Below are 21,830 nucleotides of genomic sequence, written 5' to 3'. Positions count from 1 at the left end.
GTTTCCAACAATATGTCACAAACTAAGACTGATAACAGAGAAAAAAATAGGCAGTGTCAACCATTAAAGAGCCTTTGGAGAGTAAATGGATAAGTAAATAGTCACTTATTAAAATAAAGTGATAAGAAAAAAGATGACTTATAGGTCTTTAAAAGTCTATTATATAACTGATTAATGAAGAGGTCTGTGAAATCCAGAGAAGGGAGAGATTAACCATGAACACAAGAGCATAGATTTCCTTTAGGAAGTGAAGCCTGAAGAAAAGCAAGATTTCAACAATTGGAGGGATGGTGATGCAAATAGAAAATAATGGATGAACAGAAAGCCAAGGAGAGAAATTCCAGGAAATGCCTTGAAACTGGTAGTAAGCTGGTGTGAATATGAATCAAAACCAAGGTGCAGTAACTTGCTGGCCATGAGTGGAGTGTCAATGATTTATTCTACAGTGTGGGAAGCCAGGGAAGCTGAGGTTGGAGGTGAAATTGATATATATCTAAGATGAGCCATCTCAATTTGGAATATATATTAGCATTCATGGTGGTTAACATGCACATTTGTTTTTTCTCTAGATAACCGGTTTCTCTGTGTTTGTAATTATGTTGGCTAGAGATGCATTTGGATATAACACAGTGTACATCACATTTTTAATCCCACTGTCTGCATTAATTTTACCTGTAAGTAGAGTTACCATCTTATCTATACAAGTAAGTAAAGCTACCATCTGTCCCAGTGTCCTGGAATTCACGACCGATTGTGCAAATATTGCTTAGGGTTGGGACCCTACAACATGTTGAATAGACATGACATTTGAGGATTCTGTTTTGTGATTCTGTTTGAATTACTCCCAAATAGGGCAGTGTGCTCCACCTAACTGTGTGAGAAAACATGGTGGGGTCCGATTAATATGTGGGGAGGAAAGGTAATAGGTATGGAGCTTCAGCAGCCTTTGCATTCATTCTGGACCCTTCACCCTCCTGGGGACACTCATCTTTAGGAGGAAGAAAATGAAATACCCCTCATCTTTGGGATTTTAGGATTCAAAAGAAACATTCAATATGAATAAATTCCCTTTTCTTCTAGTTGACTGATACCTATATTTTGAAGGGGTATCCATGGAAGGGGTAGGAAAAGAAGGGACTTATGAGAGGAGCAGTGGGCACAGGAAGGTATTGAAGCTCTGAGTGATAAACATAAACCTGCATCTCCCATTATTGGGGGAGGCTAGCACAGATGCTCAGGATTCTCTTACCAGGTGATGAATAATTGCTAGATTTTGCCGCTTCAAGTAAGAGCCCAGTGACTGGTTCTTTGGCATTCGGATAAAGGAAGTTAGTTCCTCGCTGCACATTTCAAATTGACACTCACCTGATACTCATGATAAAATCAGGGCCCATGTTAGTGAGTCTGTTCAGTGGGCCAGTTCACATTTTATGGATGAAGTTCATGAAATAACTTCCTATTTAACTGTTATCTTTCCATTTTCAGTTTTTCATGTATGAACCACGTCCTAGTCTACTTTCTGAAGAAATAATGAGGACTGCTGAGCCCTTTCTGATAGTCCTAATAGTAAGAACATGATCTTATTTAAACATTATTGTGGTTTTTACTATATTCAGACATTTTAATTCCTGCACACACATGAAAATTTTTATTAAAGTGGAAATATACCATCTATAGCCCATGGAAATATTTATAAAATATGGAGCATATATTTTTATAATGACTAACTAATCAGTTAACATTCTTCTCAAAATTTAAGAATACTTTATAATTATTAGAGGAAGTAACATAAATTAATATGTGTAATTATGTTTGTTTGTAATGCTTCTATAAAGAAGATTAAAATTAATTTCATTGTATCATAATTGTACAGATTATTAGAAATTTTTAATGATTTTGTCCAATGTATTTTTGTAGAAGTTCAATGATTTCTAATTCACCTTCAATGTTAAAAAAATTCAAGTTTATGATTGTGCATCTCTCTCTTTATTCCTAGCCTTTTCTGAATTTTATCATATTTGTTTTTATTCTGCGATGTCTGGAATGGAAGTTTGGGAAGAAATTAATGAGAAAGGATCCCATCTTCAGGTTAGGAGAAATTGAATTGGATTTTTTTTTATTTCAGTGATCACTATTTTTTTCAAGAATTAGTATTTTAAAATATACTATCATGTTTAAGCTAACTCATTAACACAGAGGTGCCCTGTGCTAGATAGGCAGGGTCAGGAAGGATGTGCAAATACAGATACAAATAATAAAATGAAGTGTTTAATACAGAGAAGATCATAATCTAGTAGAGGAAACAGACCTGAAACATTTAAAAATTGAGGGTTCTGTCCTACATTGTGTGTTGTGGAGCACTGGGGAAAGTTACATGTGGCTAGTTCGGTTTAAATAGCAATCAGTTGGACTAGATTGGCGATTGAGGGAATGCCACCAAACCAGGAAGGAAGAATAGAGTGGTCAATAGGTCAAAGATAGCCTTAACTCTTTTCTTGGGAGTTAATGAGGAACCAAAAGTCAAATTTTTTGCACTATGCATGAACTTTCAAACATAACTGTTGTAGTCTGACTATGTCTCCATACCATGTCAGTTTCTTCTTTACTTATTAAAGATAGTTAGGTTGGAGATGTCCAAGGTGAAAACATACCTTTAAGAAATATTTTAAGATCAGTGTAGGGGATTGATTTGAGAGAAGAGAGAATAAAATGAGATATATTCTGGGTAGGAAAAACCAGAGTTAGAGTGGAAGAAAAAGAGTGAATCTAACACATATTCTCAAGAAATGGCCACACTTACTAAGAGGCCAAACATCTAAATTGTCTTTTCTGAGACCACCCTGATTTAAAATATTCTGGTCCACTCTCCCCATGAAAATATATTAATGCTGAGCAGTGTCAGAGGTAGGGGTTTCAGAAAATGTGTTTTATTGAGTTATGGTATACTTTGTCAAACTCATAGCCAACATCATACTCAGTGGTGAAAAACTGAATGCATTTCCACTAAAATCAATAATTATATAAGGATGTCCAGTGGCAAAATTATTGTTCAATATAGTATAGTCTATGTATACTGTACAGCATAGTGTAATTACTAGAGCAATTAGACAAGAAAAAGACATAAGCATGAAACTGACACTATTTGCATGTGACATGATAATATACAAGACGAATCTAAAAGAATCTACCAAAAAACTATTAGAAATAAGTGAATACAGTAAAGCGGTCAGATAAAAAACAATACATAAAAATCAGTTGCATATCTATATAAACAATGTATCAGAAAAAAGGGAGATAAAAGAGTTCTAAAAAGAATGAAATGCCTGGGAACAAATTTAATGGAGGAGGTGAAGGGCCTATATATTGAAAACTATAAGACCATTAAAGGAAATAAGATACAAAGAAATGGAAAGATATCCCATGTTCATGGATTGGAAGAATATACATCATTAAAATGACAATATTACCTAAAGCAATTTACAGATTCAGTGCAACACCTATCAAAATTCAAATGACTTCTTTGAAGGAACTTGAACAATTATAAAATTTGTGTGGTGACACAAAAGTCTCTGAATAATGAAAGCAGTTCTGAAAGAAAAGAAAAAAATGGAGGTATTGAACTCTCTGGCTTTAAACTATACGACACAGCAACATTAGTCAAAACAGTATGGCATTGGAACAAAACCAGAAACTAATACCAATGGAATAGAATAGAAATTTGAAGAGAAACCTATATAAATATGAATAGTTAATCCTTGACTAAGAGCCACAATTATACAGGAAAAAGGTAAGATTAACAAATAGTGTTGGAAAAAATATGAAACTAGATCCATGCTTAACTACACACACAAAAATGATTTCAAAATGGATTGAAGATCTGGGTATAAGGACAGGAGCCATAATTTTTTTTAAATATAGGGTATACACTGAAGGACACCCACCACAAAGATGTATTTGGGGACACAATTCCAATGGCACAGGAAAAAAAAAAAAAGAAAAGAAACAAGTGGGACTACACCAAACTAAAATGCTTTTGTACGTCAAAAGACTAAAATCACAAAAACAAAAAGGCAACCTACAGAATGGGGAAAAATATTTGCTCATCACACAACTGATAAGGGGTTAATTTCCAAAATATACAAAATACTTATACAATTAAAAAAAAAACCACCCAATCAAAACATGGACAAAAAAACTAAAAAGATTTTTTTTTTCTGAAGAAAACATTCAAATGACCTACAGACACATGAAAAAAATGTTCAACATCGCTTGGTATAAAGGAAATGCAAATCAAAACCATATTGCAGGGCCTCCCCGGTGGCGCAGCGGTTGAGCGCTGGGTTGCGAAGCTGCCCGCGGCCTCTGCGGCGCTGGTTCGATCCCCGGCTGTTCCCCGGCCACCGGAGGAGGGTCCCACATGGCGCGCAGACCTCTCCTGCCGCCCGCTGCTCCCCTCAGCAGTGTACTTCGGTCCTTCTGCCTGCTCTGCTCCCCACTCTGGCTCTGGTGAATTCTCTCACCCTCCCGTGCTTCTGACTGTACCCAGTGTATGTATAAACAAAACAAACAAACAAACCAGCAAACAAATAAATAAAGCATGCCTCTATTAAAAAAAAAAAAAACCATATTGCAATATCACCTCATCCCTGTGATAATGACCCTTATGATAAAGAATGGGAACAACAAATGTTTGTTGGGCTGTGGAAAAAAAGAACTCTTGCCCACAGCTGAAGGGAATGCAAGCTAGTGCATAGAAATCTCTATGGAGATTTCTTAAGAAAAAAAAAAAGGAAATTCCATATCATCCAGCAATATTCTGCTAGGTATTCCAAAAATATAAAAGTTCTAGTACGAAAAACTTACATACTCCTTTCATATCAGTACTGTCCACAACTGCCAAATCATGGAGCCAACCTAAGTGTCCATCAGTAGATGAATGGATAAAGAAATGATGGGGTATATACTCAATGGAAAATACTAATCAAAGTTTTACAAGGGGCATGGTCACTGCTGTATGGAAACCATTCAGCGTTCTATTAAAATGAACCATTAAAACCATGACATTTCTACTTTGTGACTGTGATGAATTTCCTGATGTCCATTGATACTGACAAATGATGATTGAATAGATAAGGAGAGTAAAGAGATGTAGGCAGCAAATGGCACTAAATACAGTTGTACCGTTGACAGAGGCAAGAAGGTTGTAAAGGGAGAAGGGGGCTGCACTGAGGATTTAGCACTTACCCACCTACTCAAGGGTACGATTTCAGGAATGCAATATCATGGCACAAGGATGAAAAACTAAAATCAAAATTATTAATGGTTGGTTTTGACTCTAGAATTTCTCCAAGAAACAATGGTGTGTGTCAAAATCCAGAAGACCCAGAAGGAGAGGATGAAGATGTCCAGATGGAAAGAGAGAGAACAGCAAGTGCCTTGAGTTCCATAAACTCTGATGAGGTGAAGCATAAAGTGGTTATTTCATCAAATAACACAAACGGTTAAAGGGTGGGTCTGTGGTTCTAATTCTTAAATGACTCCAGGCTTCTTGAATCCACAAATGAAGAGGAACATGACTTTATTTTAGTAGTTAGTCACCATTTTTGCAACCAAATGAGCAGACTAAAAGTCATGTTAACTCTCTTTCTTAGAGAATAAAAGAGAAGGTGCAATAAAAATGGCAAAAGCCAGAAAGAGCTTGTGAATTTTTAGAAACTGAGCAAAGGGATGTCCATCGCTGCAGCTTGGGGCAAGCCCATGATACCACGTTCAGGGTCAAGTTCCACAGACTGCTGTGCTTTGTCCTTGGAGGGCAGTCAGTGCTTCTCCAGGACTCTGCTCCTGTTCTGGGAGTCAGGTGGGCTACATAAAACAACAGGCTCTCAGTAACTGCTTTTGTAGGAGAGGAAAGGGCAGGCTCTTCCTTCCAAAAGTACCAGGATGAGGCAATGGTCAATCCGTGTGTCACCTGGAGAAGGTCTTTGCTCATGAGGAGAAGTTCAGCAAGGGCCAACCCCAGGGGAGGGCAGAGCTCTTTCCCAGTTAATGAAACAATGAAGTTCTGACATGACCTACTTGCCATTTCCAGAAACCCGTCATCATTGCCAGCTGTCTGCGAAAGGAGTACAGAAGGAGGAGGAAGTGCTGCCTTTTCAAGAAGAAGATAATAGCCACAAGAAATGTCTCTTTCTGTGTTAGAAAAGGTTGGACATGGTGGTCCTTGCACTTGATTCAGGGCGCCATTCAGGAGTAGCAATGCCCCCCTCTTGGCTCTCATGTGTGTCCATCATATGGTGCCCTTGAAAGCTCCTTATTTTTTATAAATTTTTTAAAGATTTATTTATATATTCATGCATACAAGAACCGTGGTACAGGCCAGATGTGCAGGAAGGTGAGAGGATTCACCAGAGACAGAGTGGGGAAAAGACCAGGCAGGCTGACTGAAATACACTGCTGAGGGGAGCAGCGGGTGAGACAGGCGAGGTCTGCCGCACCATGTGAGTATCTCGCTGGCCAACCAGGATCAAACTGAGCTGCAGAGGCTGCAGACAGCTTCACAGAGCTGTGCTCAACTGCCTGTGCCACCAGGGGAGGCCCTTGACAGCTCCTTTTATGTGTCTCATTTCCAAATGCAATGAATGAACCCGCCTTCTGGATGGGGCATCATCACATCTACACAGAAACCATTAAGCATTCTATTAAAATAAACCATTAAAACCATGATATTTCTACTTTGTGAATGCAATGGGTTTCCTGATGGCCATTATTTTTTTAACAAGAGAACTAACTAGGATGTGTCCAGCACATTCTAAAGGCTTGATCAGTCAAGGTTGTTGATCTCACACTGACACTACAATCACTGTGTAAATCCCAGGAGGTTGTTGGCACAGTTGGCTTCCCAGCTGTCCCTTGCCACTTCCCAGCAGTGTGGCCTTGGGCAACCAACCTCAGGCCTGAGAGCTTCTGTCCCCAAATATGTACGAAGGATTTTCATGACAATTAAATATGTCTATAAATCACAGAGCACAACATTTGTCACAGAGTGATACTTCAGACTGTCTTATTTTTAATTTTACTATTAAAATCAATTACTATTAAGTGTAACCATTTCTTCCAGGTGAGGTGTTAGGATTACTGGGACACAATGGAGCTGGTAAAAGTACCTCCATTAAGCTGATAACTGGAGACACCCAACCGACTGCTGGACAGGTAGGTGAATTCTGTGGAAAATAACATAATCCAGTGGTGCTCAGAATAAATGTCTAAGATATTAAAACTTTGTAAACAGTAGCATGCCATTAAATCATTAGATTGATGTGATTGATAGAGGTTGATGTGATTAATACAACAGAATAGCACATTCACAAATGATTGTGTTAGTACAAGGGAAAATTAAACATTGGATATAAACTCTTGGTCATGATGGCAAGACACCACATTTGAGAGACATGTGATTTTTAGCTCAGATTGAGTTGCTTTCATGTACTCACTCTCTGATGACCCTTCTCCAATGCCTAATGGTGACAGTTTCTCTAGTTTTTCTAGGGTTGAAAGGAGGAAGATGTCACTACAGAAGTGGGGGCAGGGAGAAGAGTGTAGCTCTGGGAGTGAACAGAGCACTTTTCTGTAGGTGTTGCTTAAAGGCTGCAGTGGCACAGAGCCCCTGGGGTTCCTGGGGTATTGCCCTCAGGAAAACGCGCTGTGGCCCAACCTGACGGTCAGAGAGCACCTGGAGGTGTTCGCCTCTGTGAAAGGGCTAAGGAAGGCAGACGCCACTGTGGCCATCGCCAGGTAGGTGGGAGCCACACATGTTCTATCCCCAGGGGCGGAAGCAGGTGGGGAGTGGCCCCTTCTGGGTAAACTCAGACAGGGATGCTGAACACGGACCAGACCACGGTGGGTAGTGTTACAACTAGAAACTGGTTGCCTGATTTCAAGGTGTCTAGTCTTAAAAAAAAAAAAAGGGGGGGGGCAGGAGAAATAATCCTTTTGCAAAAATACTGAAATTTATTTTTCAGTGCATACCATTTACCATAGGATAGCTATCTGGTTATCCGGAAATGTGCTTATAGCCTTTGAAAAGGAAGACCTGTCATTTCAGGGGATCATACTAGCCAGTATTAAGATCTTCTGGCATAGATTTCATAATGGCACTTCTGAGGCCTGCTCCCCATCCTTGTCCCGTGTGGCCCACCCCCCATCAGCTTTCCATGTCACCAAGAAGCCTGTAATGGTTGTTACTACTTTCAGGTTGGTGGAGGTGTTCAAGATGCAGGAAGAGCTGAAGCTTCCTGTGAAGAACTTATCCGAGGGGATAAAGAGAAAGGTAGTGTGGGACCCTAGGTTCCTCTGCGCACCCACAGATGCAGACTGTTCCAGACACTGTTCCTCTCATTCCAGCTGTGCTTTGCACTGAGCATCCTGGGAAACCCATCAGTGGTGCTTCTGGACGAGCCATCCATGGGGATGGACCCCGAGGGGCAGCAGCAAGTGTGGTGAGGGCACCACCCCATCAGGGCGAGGATGGATGTCTTGTAGGAAATCTATGAATTGTTTCACTCCTGTAAAAACTGTCCCTAAACTGTTACTTAATGGCGGCAGGGGCAGGGCCTCTCCATATCATTGGTAAAACCAATACTTTGTGGAATCATTCTCTGATATTATTTCCTTCTCATTGAGAGAAAAATAAGCATTAGACAAACATACAAACAGAATGAGCAATGACTCACTCTGGGGTGCTATAGTGCATTTTTGTCCCACGGTCCCAGTGTCTGATACCTCACTTGAGAATCGTAGTTCTCACTAGGGCCTGGGTGGGACCGTGGGTGCAGGAAGGAGACAGGGTTTTGGATGATATCATGAATATTTGTTGTATTATTGCTATTTTCTTCCTACTAGGTTATGATAACTGTTGAATTCTTTATCATTGAGTTCCCTTTGCATAATTTTTTTATAAACCCTCTTTGCTCAGCACTCCCATTTCAGCACAACCTCTATTCAGTACCGTGCTCTGCAAATGCCCTTCTACCATGTCCACTTCCAGCTTAACAGATTTCACCTGGTTTGACCCTAAGGGGTCCCACTTGCCCATTTAAGAATCCCCCCCTTGCTTAATCTCTCTTTGCTGTTCATATTCATGCTGGTTAAAAGTCCCTTTCCATGACTACTACTGATTGGAGGACTTCCTGAATTGCAAATGTCCTCTTGCTGACTTAGGCAGGCCATCCGCGCCACCCTTAAGAACACAGAGAGGGGCGTCCTCCTGACCACACATAACATGGCAGAGGCTGAGGCTGTGTGTGACCGTGTGGCCATCATGGTGTCTGGAAGGCTGAGGTGGGTGCCGCTTCCCACACACCTGACCCCATTTCCAACCCCTCAAGCTACCCTACACAGTTGGAAGAGTTTGTGGACAGAGAGAGCACTGTGAAGCCTGAACTGTCACCAGTTCAGGTGGCAGTTCAAAACCAGCAGCAAATCAAGAGTCTTAAACATTCTGTTCTTTGTCTTTTGTTCTTTCTGTTATGACCTTATTCTCCTCCTATCTTCAGCTGCATTGGTTCCATCCAACACCTGAAAAGCAAATTTGGCAAGGATTATCTGCTGGAGATGAAGGTGAAGACCCCCGAGCACGGGGAGACCCTCCATGCTGAAATTCTAAGACTTTTCCCCCAGGCTGTTCAGCAGGAAAGGTAAAGATGGGTATTGGTTTTGACCTGGTGCCTTTTTCCTGTCTGTTTCTTTGATTTAGAGTCATTCTAGCCCACATGTAGCCCAAAAGGAAAGCTAAAAGAAAGACATGATTTACTGTTTACTGCAGGAAGTAAACTAGAGAAGGGAGCACTAATATCAAAGGGATGGTTGTGTGGTATGGCCCTACTGTGTGTAGGCAGTCTGGGTCTTATGTTAGCTCATGTAATCCTCACTGAGACTTTCCACAAAGATACCATCAGTCTTGAAAAACAAGATGATATACACCCAAAGCTAGATAAAGAAGAAATAGAACACCTAAACAGACCAATTACAATTAGCGAAATTGAAATGGTAATCAAAAACCTCCCCAAAATCAAAAGCCCAGGACCTGATGGATTTACAAATGAATTCTACCAAACATTCAGAGATGAATTAGTGCCTATCCTTCACAAACTCTTCCAAAAAATTGAGAAGGAAGGGACAATACCAAACACGTTTTATGAAGCCAACATTACACTAATACTAAAACCGAACAAGGACAACACAAAAAAGGAAAACTACAGGCCAATCTCCTTAATGAACGCTGATGCAAAAATCCTCAATAAAATTTTAGCTATCAGAATCCAACAATGTATCCATAAGATAATTCACCACGACCAAGTAGGATTCATTCCAGGGACACAAGGATGGTTTAACATCCGAAAATCAATCAACGTTATCCAACACATCAACAAAAAGAAATATAAAAACCATATGATAATATCAATAGATGCTGAGAAAGCTTTCGACAAAGTGCAACACCCATTCATGATAAAAGCCCTTGAAATTCTTGGGATACAAGGAACATACCTCAACATCATAAAGGCCATCTATGACAAGCCAACAGCCAGTATCATTCTCAATGGTGAAAAGCTGAAAGCAATTCCATTAAGATCTGGAACAAGACAAGGATGTCCACTCTCACCACTGCTTTTCAATATAATACTGGAAGTCCTAGCCAGGGCAATAAGACAAGAGAAAGACATCCAAGGAATCCAAATAGGAAAAGAAGAAGTCAAACTATCACTATTTGCAGATGATATGATATTATACATAGAGAACCCCAAAAACTCCACAGAAAAGCTAATTCAACTCATCAATCAGTTCAGTAAAGTGGCAGGATACAAAATCAACACGCAAAAGTCAGTAGCCTTCCTATACACAAACAATAAATCTGAAGAAGAAGAAATCAAAAAAACCATCCCTTTTGTTATTGAAACAAAAAAAATCAAATATTTGGGAATAAATCTAACAAAAGAGGTAAAGGACCTATACAAAGAAAACTATAAAACACTGTTAAAAGAAATAGAAGAAGACACAAAGAAATGGAGAGACATCCCCTGCTCATGGATTGGAAGAATAAACATTATTAAAATGGCCATCCTTCCAAAAGCAATATACAGATTCAATGCTATTCCAATCAAAATTTCAATGTCATTCTTCAAAGAAATAGAACAATTATTGATGAAATTCACATGGAATCACAAAAAACCCCGAATAGCCAAAGCTCTCCTGAAAAAAAAAGAAGGGAATGGAGGCATCACACTCCCAGACTTCAAACTATACTACAAAGCCATAATCATCAAAACTGCATGGTATTGGAACAAGAACAGACATAGAGACCAATGGAATCGAATAGAAAATCCAGAAATAAACCCACAGATTTATGGTCAACTAATCTTTGACAAAGGAGCAAAGACTATGCATTGGAGCAAAGAAAGTTTGTTCAATAAATGGTGCTGGGAAAACTGGGTCGCTACATGCAAAAGAATGAAGCTTGACCACTACCTCACACCATACACAAAAATCAACTCAAAATGGATTAAAGAACTAGACATAAGACCTGAAACCATAAAATATATAGAAGGAAATATAGGCAAAACACTACGTGATTTGCACATCAAAGACATCTTTACAGACACATCACCCAAAGCAGTGATAGTGAAGGCAAAGATAAACAGCTGGGACTACATCAAATTAAAGAGCTTCTGCACAGCAAAAGAGACAATAACAAAAACAAAGAGAAACCCCACCAACTGGGAGAACATTTTTGCACCCAACACTAATGATAAAGGACTGATCACAAAAATCTGCAAAGAGCTGATGAGACTCAACAACAACAAAGAAAATAATCCAGTCAAAAAATGGGCAGAAGAGCTTAAAAGAAACTTCTCTGAAGAGGAAATGCAAATGGCCAACAGGCATATGAAAAAATGTTCAACATCACTTGTCATCAGGGAAATGCAAATCAAAACTACCATGAGATACCATCTTACACCAGTGAGAATGGCACATATTAAAAAAACTAGCAACAACAAATGTTGGCGAGGGTGTGGAGAAAAAGGAACTCTTCTGCACTGTTGGTGGGAGTGCAAACTGGTCCAACCACTGTGGAAAGCTGTGTGGAGATTTCTGGACCTACTAAACATAGAGCTTCCATATGATCCAGCAATTCCACTCCTAGGTATTTACCCAAAGGACACAGAAACATCAATTCCAAAGAACACCTGCACCCCTATGTTTATAGCAGCACTGTTTACAATAGCTAAGCTTTGGAAACAACCCAAATGCCCAAAAATAGATGACTGGATCAAGAAGATGTGGTACATATATACCATGGAATATTACTCAGCATTCAAAAAAGATAAACACATGCAATTTGCAGCAACATGGATGGCGCTGGAAGGGATCATGCTCAGTGAAATAAGCCAAAAAGAAAAAGAAAAATACCGGATGGTCTCACTCATAGCAGGAATCTAGAAAACTTAAATAAGGGACCAGGAAAATGAATATAAGAAAGTGAAAATCAAAATCAACAAAAAACTATGAACCAGAGACACTTTTAGGGGGGCGGGGGCGGGAGGGGAGGGATTAGGGTCAGAATGGGGGGGCTGCAATTGTATGGGGAATATAACAATAAAATTTATAAAAAAAAAAACAGTAAATACAGAATGGTGTAAGAACAAGAGAGATTAATTCTAGCTGAATGGAATCAGGGAAGTGTAGACAGAGATGAACATTTCATTGGTTCTTAAAGGATAGAGAGATTTTGGCAATTGAAAGATGAGAGTGGGAAAAACAGGCCAGTTCTTATTGAGGCCTCACCATGTCCCATGTACTAAGTACTTTCAGTAACTCATTCAAACCTCATAAGTCTTCTATAGGGAGACACTATTTTCCTTGTTATAAGCCAGGAAGCTGAAGCTTGCTCAAGCTTGCTCCAGTATATACACAGCTAGTGAGCAGAAGAACCAGGATTGAAAAAAATAAATTAATTAATTAATTAATTAAAAAAAAAAAAGAAAGAAAAACAAGATGATATAAAAGCCCCATGAGAGAGCCCCAAGGACCATAATAAATGGAATTGATGGTTTTTACTAGGGAGTTTATGGACATGCTTGACCACATGACAGAGTTAACAAGTGGCAAAACTAGAATGGAAAGCTGATTATTTTATTCAAAGCATATTCATACTCCCAATTTATACAAAATCTAGCAAGGGAACAATCCTCATAAAAGTCATACAATAGGGGAGCCTCCCTGGGGGCAGATGGGTTAAAGACAGCGCTATCAAGATATCACCAGCCACTGTAGCACGAGTTCCATCCCTGGCCAGCCAGGGAGCTACCCACATGGCATAGCAGATCTCTCCTGCCTCGCCTGCTGCTCCCCTCTGTGGTGTGTTCAGTAGATCTGCCTGTTCTGCTCCTCATTCTCTCTCGTGAATTCTCTCACCACCCACACCTCTGGCTTACACCCCAGTTCTTGTATGCATAAATAAATAAATCTTTTTAAAAAGAAAAAGAAAGTAATACAATAAAAAAATCAAAGATTAACTTTAGGGTCATTTGTAGAAACCAGAATTTACTGCAGAAGACATAATTTAGGAGTTAGGGGAGAAAACAGATAGTGAAGGAAAATGTCATAATGACCAAGTCAGAAAATGTATTTCTACAATGGAGTACAAATATAAAAGCAGCGTGTAGCTCAACATTAAGCCCAGGAGTGACTAGACATATTTCATAAAGGTGCAGAGATTGAACAAAATAGATGAGAGTGATAATCTCATAAATATATGAAATGGGGTTTTATTAAATCTAAATCTTCCTGATTTTCTAATGAAGAAAAGACAAACATGTCTGAAACAAATTATTTTTAGAAAATTGTTGTTGCTGAACATTGTTTGGTGCTGAATTCCTGGAGCTTTCTAGTCTCCTAATCTGATACTCGATTATAGTATCCCGTATTAGGAAAGTAGTTTGAGAGGGACGGGAGAAGGTGGAGGGGGATGACTTCTCCAGAGAATAGATCTAGATTTCTACCTACATGGGAAACTTTGAGAAACATCACTTGCTACAACATGGAGGCAACTGGAGGGGATGATGCCAAGTGAAATAGGTCAGAAGGAGAAAGACAAACACCAGATCGTTTCACTCATATGTCGAATATGGAGAAACAAAACAAAGGAACAGACCAAACAGAGCCAAAACAAGTCCTAGAAATCTGACTGTAGAATTGAGGGAACCAGAAGGGAGAGGGTGGGAACTGGGTAATAAAGGAAGAGGGCCCATTGGATTGTGGTTGAAGACTATGGGTGCTTTGGTGGTGGGCTTCATGTGATAACATGCATCTGAGGAGATGTGATCCTGTACCTCTAAATCATGTATGAGATTATAAGCCAACTTATCTCAATAAAAAATAATGTAGTGAAAAGCCATGCATGGTGTCAGTGGATAGCTTACAGATGGAGTGAGGAGTAAGCACTCTAAGGAGAAAATCAGGTGGAAGGTGACATGGACAAATCTTGACATTTCATCTGCATTGTGCCAACTCATTTCCATCCCAACAGTCAAAGATGCTCAACGGGGAGTATCTCTCCCCTCCCCCAGTTCTTGTAAACTGCCTCTTTCTTATGGATTATCTTAAACTTTTCACCTACACCAAGCCAACTCTGACTTACAAGGACCGGGAAGATGGCTTCAGGTTCAAGTTACCTCTGCCACAGGATAAAGGACCCCACCCCTTCTTGTGTGTTCACCCCATCTCTCCTTGGGTCATGTCTCCCGTCAAGGATGTGAACAGAGAGAATCCATCCAAGGGGACTAACTACCTGCTGACACTACCCACCCCTCCTTCCCACCAGATACTCATGTCTCATGGCCTATAAGTTGCCGGTGGAAGGCGTTAAACCTTTGGCCCAAGCTTTCTTCAAGTTGGAGACAGGTAAGAGCTCTCCACTTTGAAATAAGATCCTTGAAAGAAGCTACTCCCTGATCCTAAAATATCCCTCTGGCATGACAAGAATGGACTGTGAATTATGTGTTCAGTTTAAAAGTAAGAGTCTCAAATTAAATTTTAGGAGCCAGAAATCAAGGAGATATGCAGGCAGGGGAGTGGGGAGAGGGAGTTAATGGAATGATGTTTCCTGTTGTTGTCTTGAGGTTTTCTGTGTGTTTTTTAAGAAATCTTGATACAAGGTGAATCAGAACTCAGTTACATATGCATTTAGGGAGAATACTTTTATCTTTTTGGAAGATTGATGCACACATATTTAAAATAAAATTTTGAATGGACTGGCATCCATCCACATGAATGCATAAGGTTTTATTGTCTGGGGTGGCATATTAGGAAACTGACCTCTTATCAGCTCATCACCACACTCTTCAGCACTTAGAAGCTGACCACGCTCCACCCATCATCATCAGGCTGGTATTTTCCATGCTGTCTCACCAGTGAACTCTGCCTCTCTGAACTGTGCTCCCCAGAACCCCTTCCCGACATGCCCAGTGATCTTTATTCACTTGTCTCCTGCCCTAAGGAAGATATTCAAGTCTTCAGGTTCTAGAAGACTCTTATTCCTGTCGATAGCATCTGCCATCCCAGGGATGCCACCTTTTTCTAGTCTCTGAGCTGAATGCCCAGCGTTCTGGCCATGTGCTCTTTCACAACACTCCTGTGGCCAGTGACGGCTTGGTCCCCCCACTCCCCCCAGTGGCCTGTCCCCTGTCTTCTAGGCTCCCCTCAGAGTTCAAACTGCCCTTCCCGATCGATTTGATCCACCATAAAGATTTCCAACCCAATTAGGGGCAAGATACAGTGACTTCTGGAAAATGGCCCAGGAGGCTGTCTGCTCCATGAAAACTCCAGACATCTTTCTGTGTCATCTTCTGATGAGACTCTTGCAAAATGTCTCTTCCTCCCATTGCTCCCTGTGCTGACTGTGCTGAAACACATGGGAGGGAAGGAAGCCTCCTCAGCACCATTTCCTCCCCTGCACAGAAATCTCAAAAACTGTAGGGCATACAAGTCAGAGCAAGCACTTTTTCTCCCACCCCTGAGTGGGCACATGGATTTATTTATATCTGTATGCTGCACTTAAACCATGAGTGATTATTATGTTATCCTATTTACTTGTGATTTTTTAAAAATTTTTGAATTCTATGCTGACTTATAAGACCAGTTGGATATATGAGCCCCTAACATGTGTCCTCCCTTATGCAGTGAAGCAGAGCTTCGACCTGGAGGAGTACAGCCTCTCGCAGTCCACGCTGGAAGAGGTGGGTCAGTTTCGGTGGTGTTACATCCTGCATGGAATATCCATGGACTATCCATGAATATAGTATGTTCCTCTACTTTGCACACACGTGGAGCTGCAGGAGATGGGTTGACACCACTATCTGTGTTTCTTACTCCCCACCCCCAACCAGGTGTTCCTGGAGCTCTCCAAGGAGCAGAAGCTAGATGAAGAACTTCACCCCTCAGTGAAGTGGAAGCATCTCGCACAAGAATAGCCTTGAAGCCCTAAATACCCTGTTTCTACTTAAGCCTGTGTTTCTTTTTTAAAAAGACATTTATTTTATAGCCTCCATGTCATATCTTTAGAAACTATTGCAAACACACATGGTTCTTCATGTGGTGGAGAGGGGGCGTGAGGGCAGGGCAAAAGCAGTGATTATGTACAAGGAGGCACTTGGCTGAGCCCACCTCCTAGTCACAGACTCCTAATCTCTGCAGGTCGCTGTTATTTCATTTTTCTTTCTGATGCTGAGCAAGTCAGTTTCCTTTTATAAGATTGATTAACTTCCTGGGTATAATTTATTTTTTTATCAAAACCTTAAACACTTTTTTCTAACCTAGACTATGGAAGTCCATATATTTACTCTTTTGCAAGGCTGATACTTTGTAAAGCTGATGTTTTAGTAAGAGTTTAAGTTACCATGTTGAAAAGTATGATACTTTTAATGTGTAACATTTTGATGGGTTTTCTGACAGTAGTTATATCATTTCATGTCAATATATTTGATAGCATATCCATTATAAATATTAATAATATAGCTATAGTCCAGAGAACTTCAAAATTTGCCTTTAGGAATCTATTATTTTTTTATTTCAGTAAACCAATAGAGTCCCTATTTTATTTATTTTAAAATCTAGTCTTTAGAGATGCTATATTATAACTGATGTTTTATGAATATTTGCCACTTGGTCTCAGGAAGTTAATAAATGGAACAGGTCAAATGACCAAGTAGGTAGAAAACTATATAATAAATCTCATATATACCTATATTGGAAATATTTTTTCCATTTTATGGATTTTGTGAGTCCTTTTCTTAACTCATTGGCCTCCTATCTGCAAGTTCATTGACATAAATATTTTCTAATATAAGCAGAAATATAATAAGTGGATAAGCGTATAAGCAGTGTTTCAGTGTGTATATACCACATCTTGATGCATTCATCTGCTTTTGGCTATTGTAAATGATGCTACAATAAATATGAGTGTGCATATATTTCTTGGAATTAGTGTTTTTGTATTTTTCAGGTAAGTACCCAGAAGTGGAGCAACTAGATGGAATAGAATTTCTATTTTTAAGTTTTGAGGAATCTCCATCAGCTCTCCATAATGACTGCACCAATTTATATTCTTACCAACAATACAAGTGTTCCCTTCTTTCCACATCCTCTCCAATACTTGTTCCTTTTCTTTTGACCAACAGCCATTCCCACAGGTGTAGGGTATTATCTCATTTTTGCTTTGATTTGCATTTCTCTAGTACTAAGAGATGGTGAAGATCTCTTTATGTGCCTCTTAGCCATCTGGATGTCTTCTTTGGAGAAGTGTTCTGGATCTCCACCCTTCTTTTCATCAGGTTGAACAAGATTTTTAAGTACAGAATTTGCATTCCATATGGTCAGTAAATAAACTGACCTCTGAGTAAAACTGAGTCTCCAAGAATCTCAATTTTAATATCAGAGCTTTCATGGTAAGAGGAGATATGGAATTCTCAGTAGAAGCCTTTTATTGCTTATGTAACCTAAGACAGACATGTTACATACATTCGTTCTTACCCCCACTTTCCATGGATACTCGGCAAGGTGAGATTCTGGTGCTTATTTTACAGACAAGTAAAACACTTATTCTGATGTTCTGTAAATGAAAGAGCTACCTGGATTCTAAGTCTGAAGTTCACACCTTCTTGTTGGCACATTATACTTTGAAGCATTCATTCCACATGGTGTTGGGAACACAGTAGGATCTGGATGCATCGTCTGCTCTTTGAAGTTCTTACATTATATTATAAGAGAAAATCTATATACCTGGGGAAATTAAGGAATATTCATAAACCACACGAAACTAAGAGCTAGTTTGCTGCTTTAATCAATGTACTACCAAAATATAAAGAAAGAAGATACCACACCATGAGTAAGGAAGTAAAAGGTGGTGGTAAGCAAAAACATTCCCTAGAACAACTTCCTAAAAAATACCAAACGTGATTATTGTGCATAAAATGTGGACCATGTGATAAAATGTGATTACTGTGTATCAAAGTTAGATAAACAAGATTTTCTTCACCATGGAGATGATTCTCTGAGCTTTGGACATTCTTTCTTCACTTTCAGAATCCCTGACACTCTCAACCCCCAGCTAAATCCTTTCAGCCCAAGAAATTCTACTTTGGAGTAGTCCAGAGCTTGTGAGGTTTGATCACTCAGCTTCTGAAAGATGAATGAAATTCAATTTCCACCTTCAGTGAATGCTGCCAAAAGGCACTGATGAAAGCCCGGCCTCAATTCAATCTTGGATCTTCTGTTTACTATCTGTGCAAACTTTCTTTCCTTGTCTGTAAAATGGAGATGTTGGTACCTATTGCAAAAGGGTTACCGTGACAACAAAAGACAACAAAGGCAGTACAGCTCCAAGATGCTCCAGTGACCCCACAGACCCTTCTCGTTCATATTCCCTCACTTCTCACTGACACATCAAATGCATCAGTTTTCACTTCATTTCCCAAAGGCCAACTGAGGGTCTGCACTGGACAGATTTCACATTGTAACCCAAAGAAATACTACAAACCAGCTTAGGTTATTGGGCAGGTTAGTAGGAGAGAGATCCTAGGCCACGTAGACTTTTAGCATCCAAGTGAGCTTTTACTTAGTCTGTGCATTAAACAGACCTTGATGTCACAGACAAGCAGGTCTTCAGAAAAATGAAACACAACTGTGTGAAATCTGAGCTTAATTTTCTACCTTCTCTTCCACAACTCTTCACGAAGCTTCATGTGGGACCAAATTCTGGTGTTAGCTTCACTTAATATATCTGCAAAGGAAATCTGGTGCCATAGAGAGCATGGTAAACTATGAAATGTTTGATGACTGACTTGCAGATATTGACATTTCATGAAAAAACCTGGAACTTAAAGCACAGATTAGCTCTACAGATTTTGCCCCCAATATGACACAGTTGTATTTATAAGTCATAGAAGACAGGACACATATTGCTATGTTCCTTATAGTCAATCTTACTGTATCCATTTCTCTTTTTCTCTTTATCTTATTTACATTCTAGAATATTCTTTTAACCACCTTTGACTTGCCTTTTCTTTATGTAGATACTATACAAAATTGTGTTCAAGGGAAATGTTTAATTAAAGTGGTGTGGTAGGGCCTCCCTGGTGGTGCTAGGGGTTAAACACTGCACTATGAAGCAATCCGCAGCCTCTGCAGCACGAGTTCGATCCCCAGCTGGCCAGGGAGCAACCTACATGGCACAGCAGACTTCTACTGGCTCACCCGCTGCTCCCTTCAGCAGTGTATTTCAGTCAATCTGCTTTTCCTGTTCCCCACTCTGTCTCTGGTGAATCCTCTCACCACCACCACCCCCAGTGTCTCTGGCCTGTACCCCAGCTCTTGCATGTATAAATAAATCTTAAAAAATAAATAAATAAAAATAAAGTGGTGTGGTAGAAATAATTCTCTTGGCTAATGGACCAACATCATTATTTTATTTTACTTTATTTTACCTAAGTTTATTTGTTCTCTTTTCATTTTCTAAATTGAAGTAACATTGGTTTACAACATACGGGTTTCAGGTATTTATCCTTACAAATCAATATCTACATTTAGTCCATTTTGCTGGCCACCAGAAGTCTAATTTCTGTCCATCATCACATAATTGACTCTTTTTACCCATTTTACCCACCCACCCCACCCCCCTTTTCTTTCTAGTAATCATTGTTTTATTCTTATAATCTGTTTCCAGTGTCTTTATTTTTCAACCAGATGTACAACATTAAACAAACATGTCTTTGTCATATTCCAGCACCTTCATATTCCAGCTTCTACGCTTTCAATTTCTTTTCTTTTTTTTTTTTTTTTTTTTTAATCACATATGCTTATTTTTTATTTTTTTTTTTTTAAATAAATTTTATTGTTATATTCCCCATACAATTGCAGCCCCCCCATTCTGACCCCAATCCCTCCCCTCCCGCCCCCCTAAAAGTGTCTCTGGTTCATAGTTTTTTGTTGATTTTGATTTTCACTATCTTATAGTTATTCATTTTCCTGGTCCCTTATTTAAGTTTTCTAGATTCCTGCTATGAGTGAGACCATCCGGTATTTTTCTTTTTCTTTTTGGCTTATTTCGCTGAGCATGATCCCTTCCAGCGCCATCCATGTTGCTGCAAATTGCATGTGTTTATCTTTTTTGAATGCTGAGTAATATTCCATGGTATATATGTACCACATCTTCTTGATCCAGTCATCTATTTTTGGGCATTTGGGTTGTTTCCAAAGCTTAGCTATTGTAAACAGTGCTGCTATAAACATAGGGGTGCAGGTGCTCTTTGGAATTGATGTTTCTGTGTCCTTTGGGTAAATACCTAGGAGTGGAATTGCTGGATCATATGGAAGCTCTATGTTTAGTAGGTCCAGAAATCTCCACACAGCTTTCCACAGTGGTTGGACCAGTTTGCACTCCCACCAACAGTGCAGAAGAGTTCCTTTTTCTCCACACCCTCGCCAACATTTGTTGTTGCTAGTTTTTTTAATATGTGCCATTCTCACTGGTGTAAGATGGTATCTCATGGTAGTTTTGATTTGCATTTCCCTGATGACAAGTGATGTTGAACATTTTTTCATATGCCTGTTGGCCATTTGCATTTCCTCTTCAGAGAAGTTTCTTTTAAGCTCTTCTGCCCATTTTTTGACTGGATTATTTTCTTTGTTGTTGTTGAGTCTCATCAGCTCTTTGCAGATTTTTGTGATCAGTCCTTTATCATTAGTGTTGGGTGCAAAAATGTTCTCCCAGTTGGTGGGGTTTCTCTTTGTTTTTGTTATTGTCTCTTTTGCTGTGCAAAAGCTCTTTAATTTGATGTAGTCCCAGCTGTTTATCTTTGCCTTCACTATCACTGCTTTGGGTGATGTGTCTGTAAAGATGTCTTTGATGTGCAAATCACGTAGTGTTTCGCCTATATTTCCTTCTATATATTTTATGGTTTCAGGTCTTATGTCTAGTTCTTTAATCCATTTTGAGTTGATTTTTGTGTATGGTGTGAGGTGGTGGTCAAGCTTCATTCTTTTGCATGTAGCGACCCAGTTTTCCCAGCACCATTTATTGAACAAACTTTCTTTGCTCCAATGCATATTCTTTGCTCCTTTGTCAAAGATTAGTTGACCATAAATCTGTGGGTTTATTTCTGGATTTTCTATTCGATTCCATTGGTCTGTATGTCTGTTCTTGTTCCAATACCATGCAGTTTTGATGATTATGGCTTTGTAGTATAGTTTGAAGTCTGGGAGTCTGATGCCTCCATTCCCTT

General features: G+C 39.5%; 1 protein-coding gene across 1 annotated transcript in view; it reads left to right on the top strand.

The window, feature by feature from the left end:
- The window catches only part of LOC311173962 (ABC-type organic anion transporter ABCA8-like), a gene marked incomplete at its 3' end in the record, with an annotated part of 47,795 nt that extends 31,272 nt beyond the window's left edge, over positions 1-16,523 (top strand). The window contains 13 exon segments of the mRNA XM_084238046.1: positions 570-674; positions 1,997-2,088; positions 5,340-5,460; positions 6,089-6,203; positions 7,118-7,209; positions 7,631-7,791; positions 8,251-8,326; positions 8,401-8,495; positions 9,217-9,336; positions 9,552-9,692; positions 14,876-14,955; positions 16,234-16,289; positions 16,440-16,523. Coding sequence (XP_084094172.1) covers positions 570-674; positions 1,997-2,088; positions 5,340-5,460; positions 6,089-6,203; positions 7,118-7,209; positions 7,631-7,791; positions 8,251-8,326; positions 8,401-8,495; positions 9,217-9,336; positions 9,552-9,692; positions 14,876-14,955; positions 16,234-16,289; positions 16,440-16,523 — 1,338 coding nt within the window.
- Between the last annotated feature and the right edge of the window lie 5,307 nt (positions 16,524-21,830).

Source organism: Talpa europaea (genome assembly GCF_964194135.1).
Source record: "Talpa europaea genome assembly, chromosome: 7".
Taxonomy (NCBI): Eukaryota; Metazoa; Chordata; class Mammalia; order Eulipotyphla; family Talpidae; genus Talpa; species Talpa europaea.
This window is presented reverse-complemented; position numbering and strand designations above follow the sequence as displayed.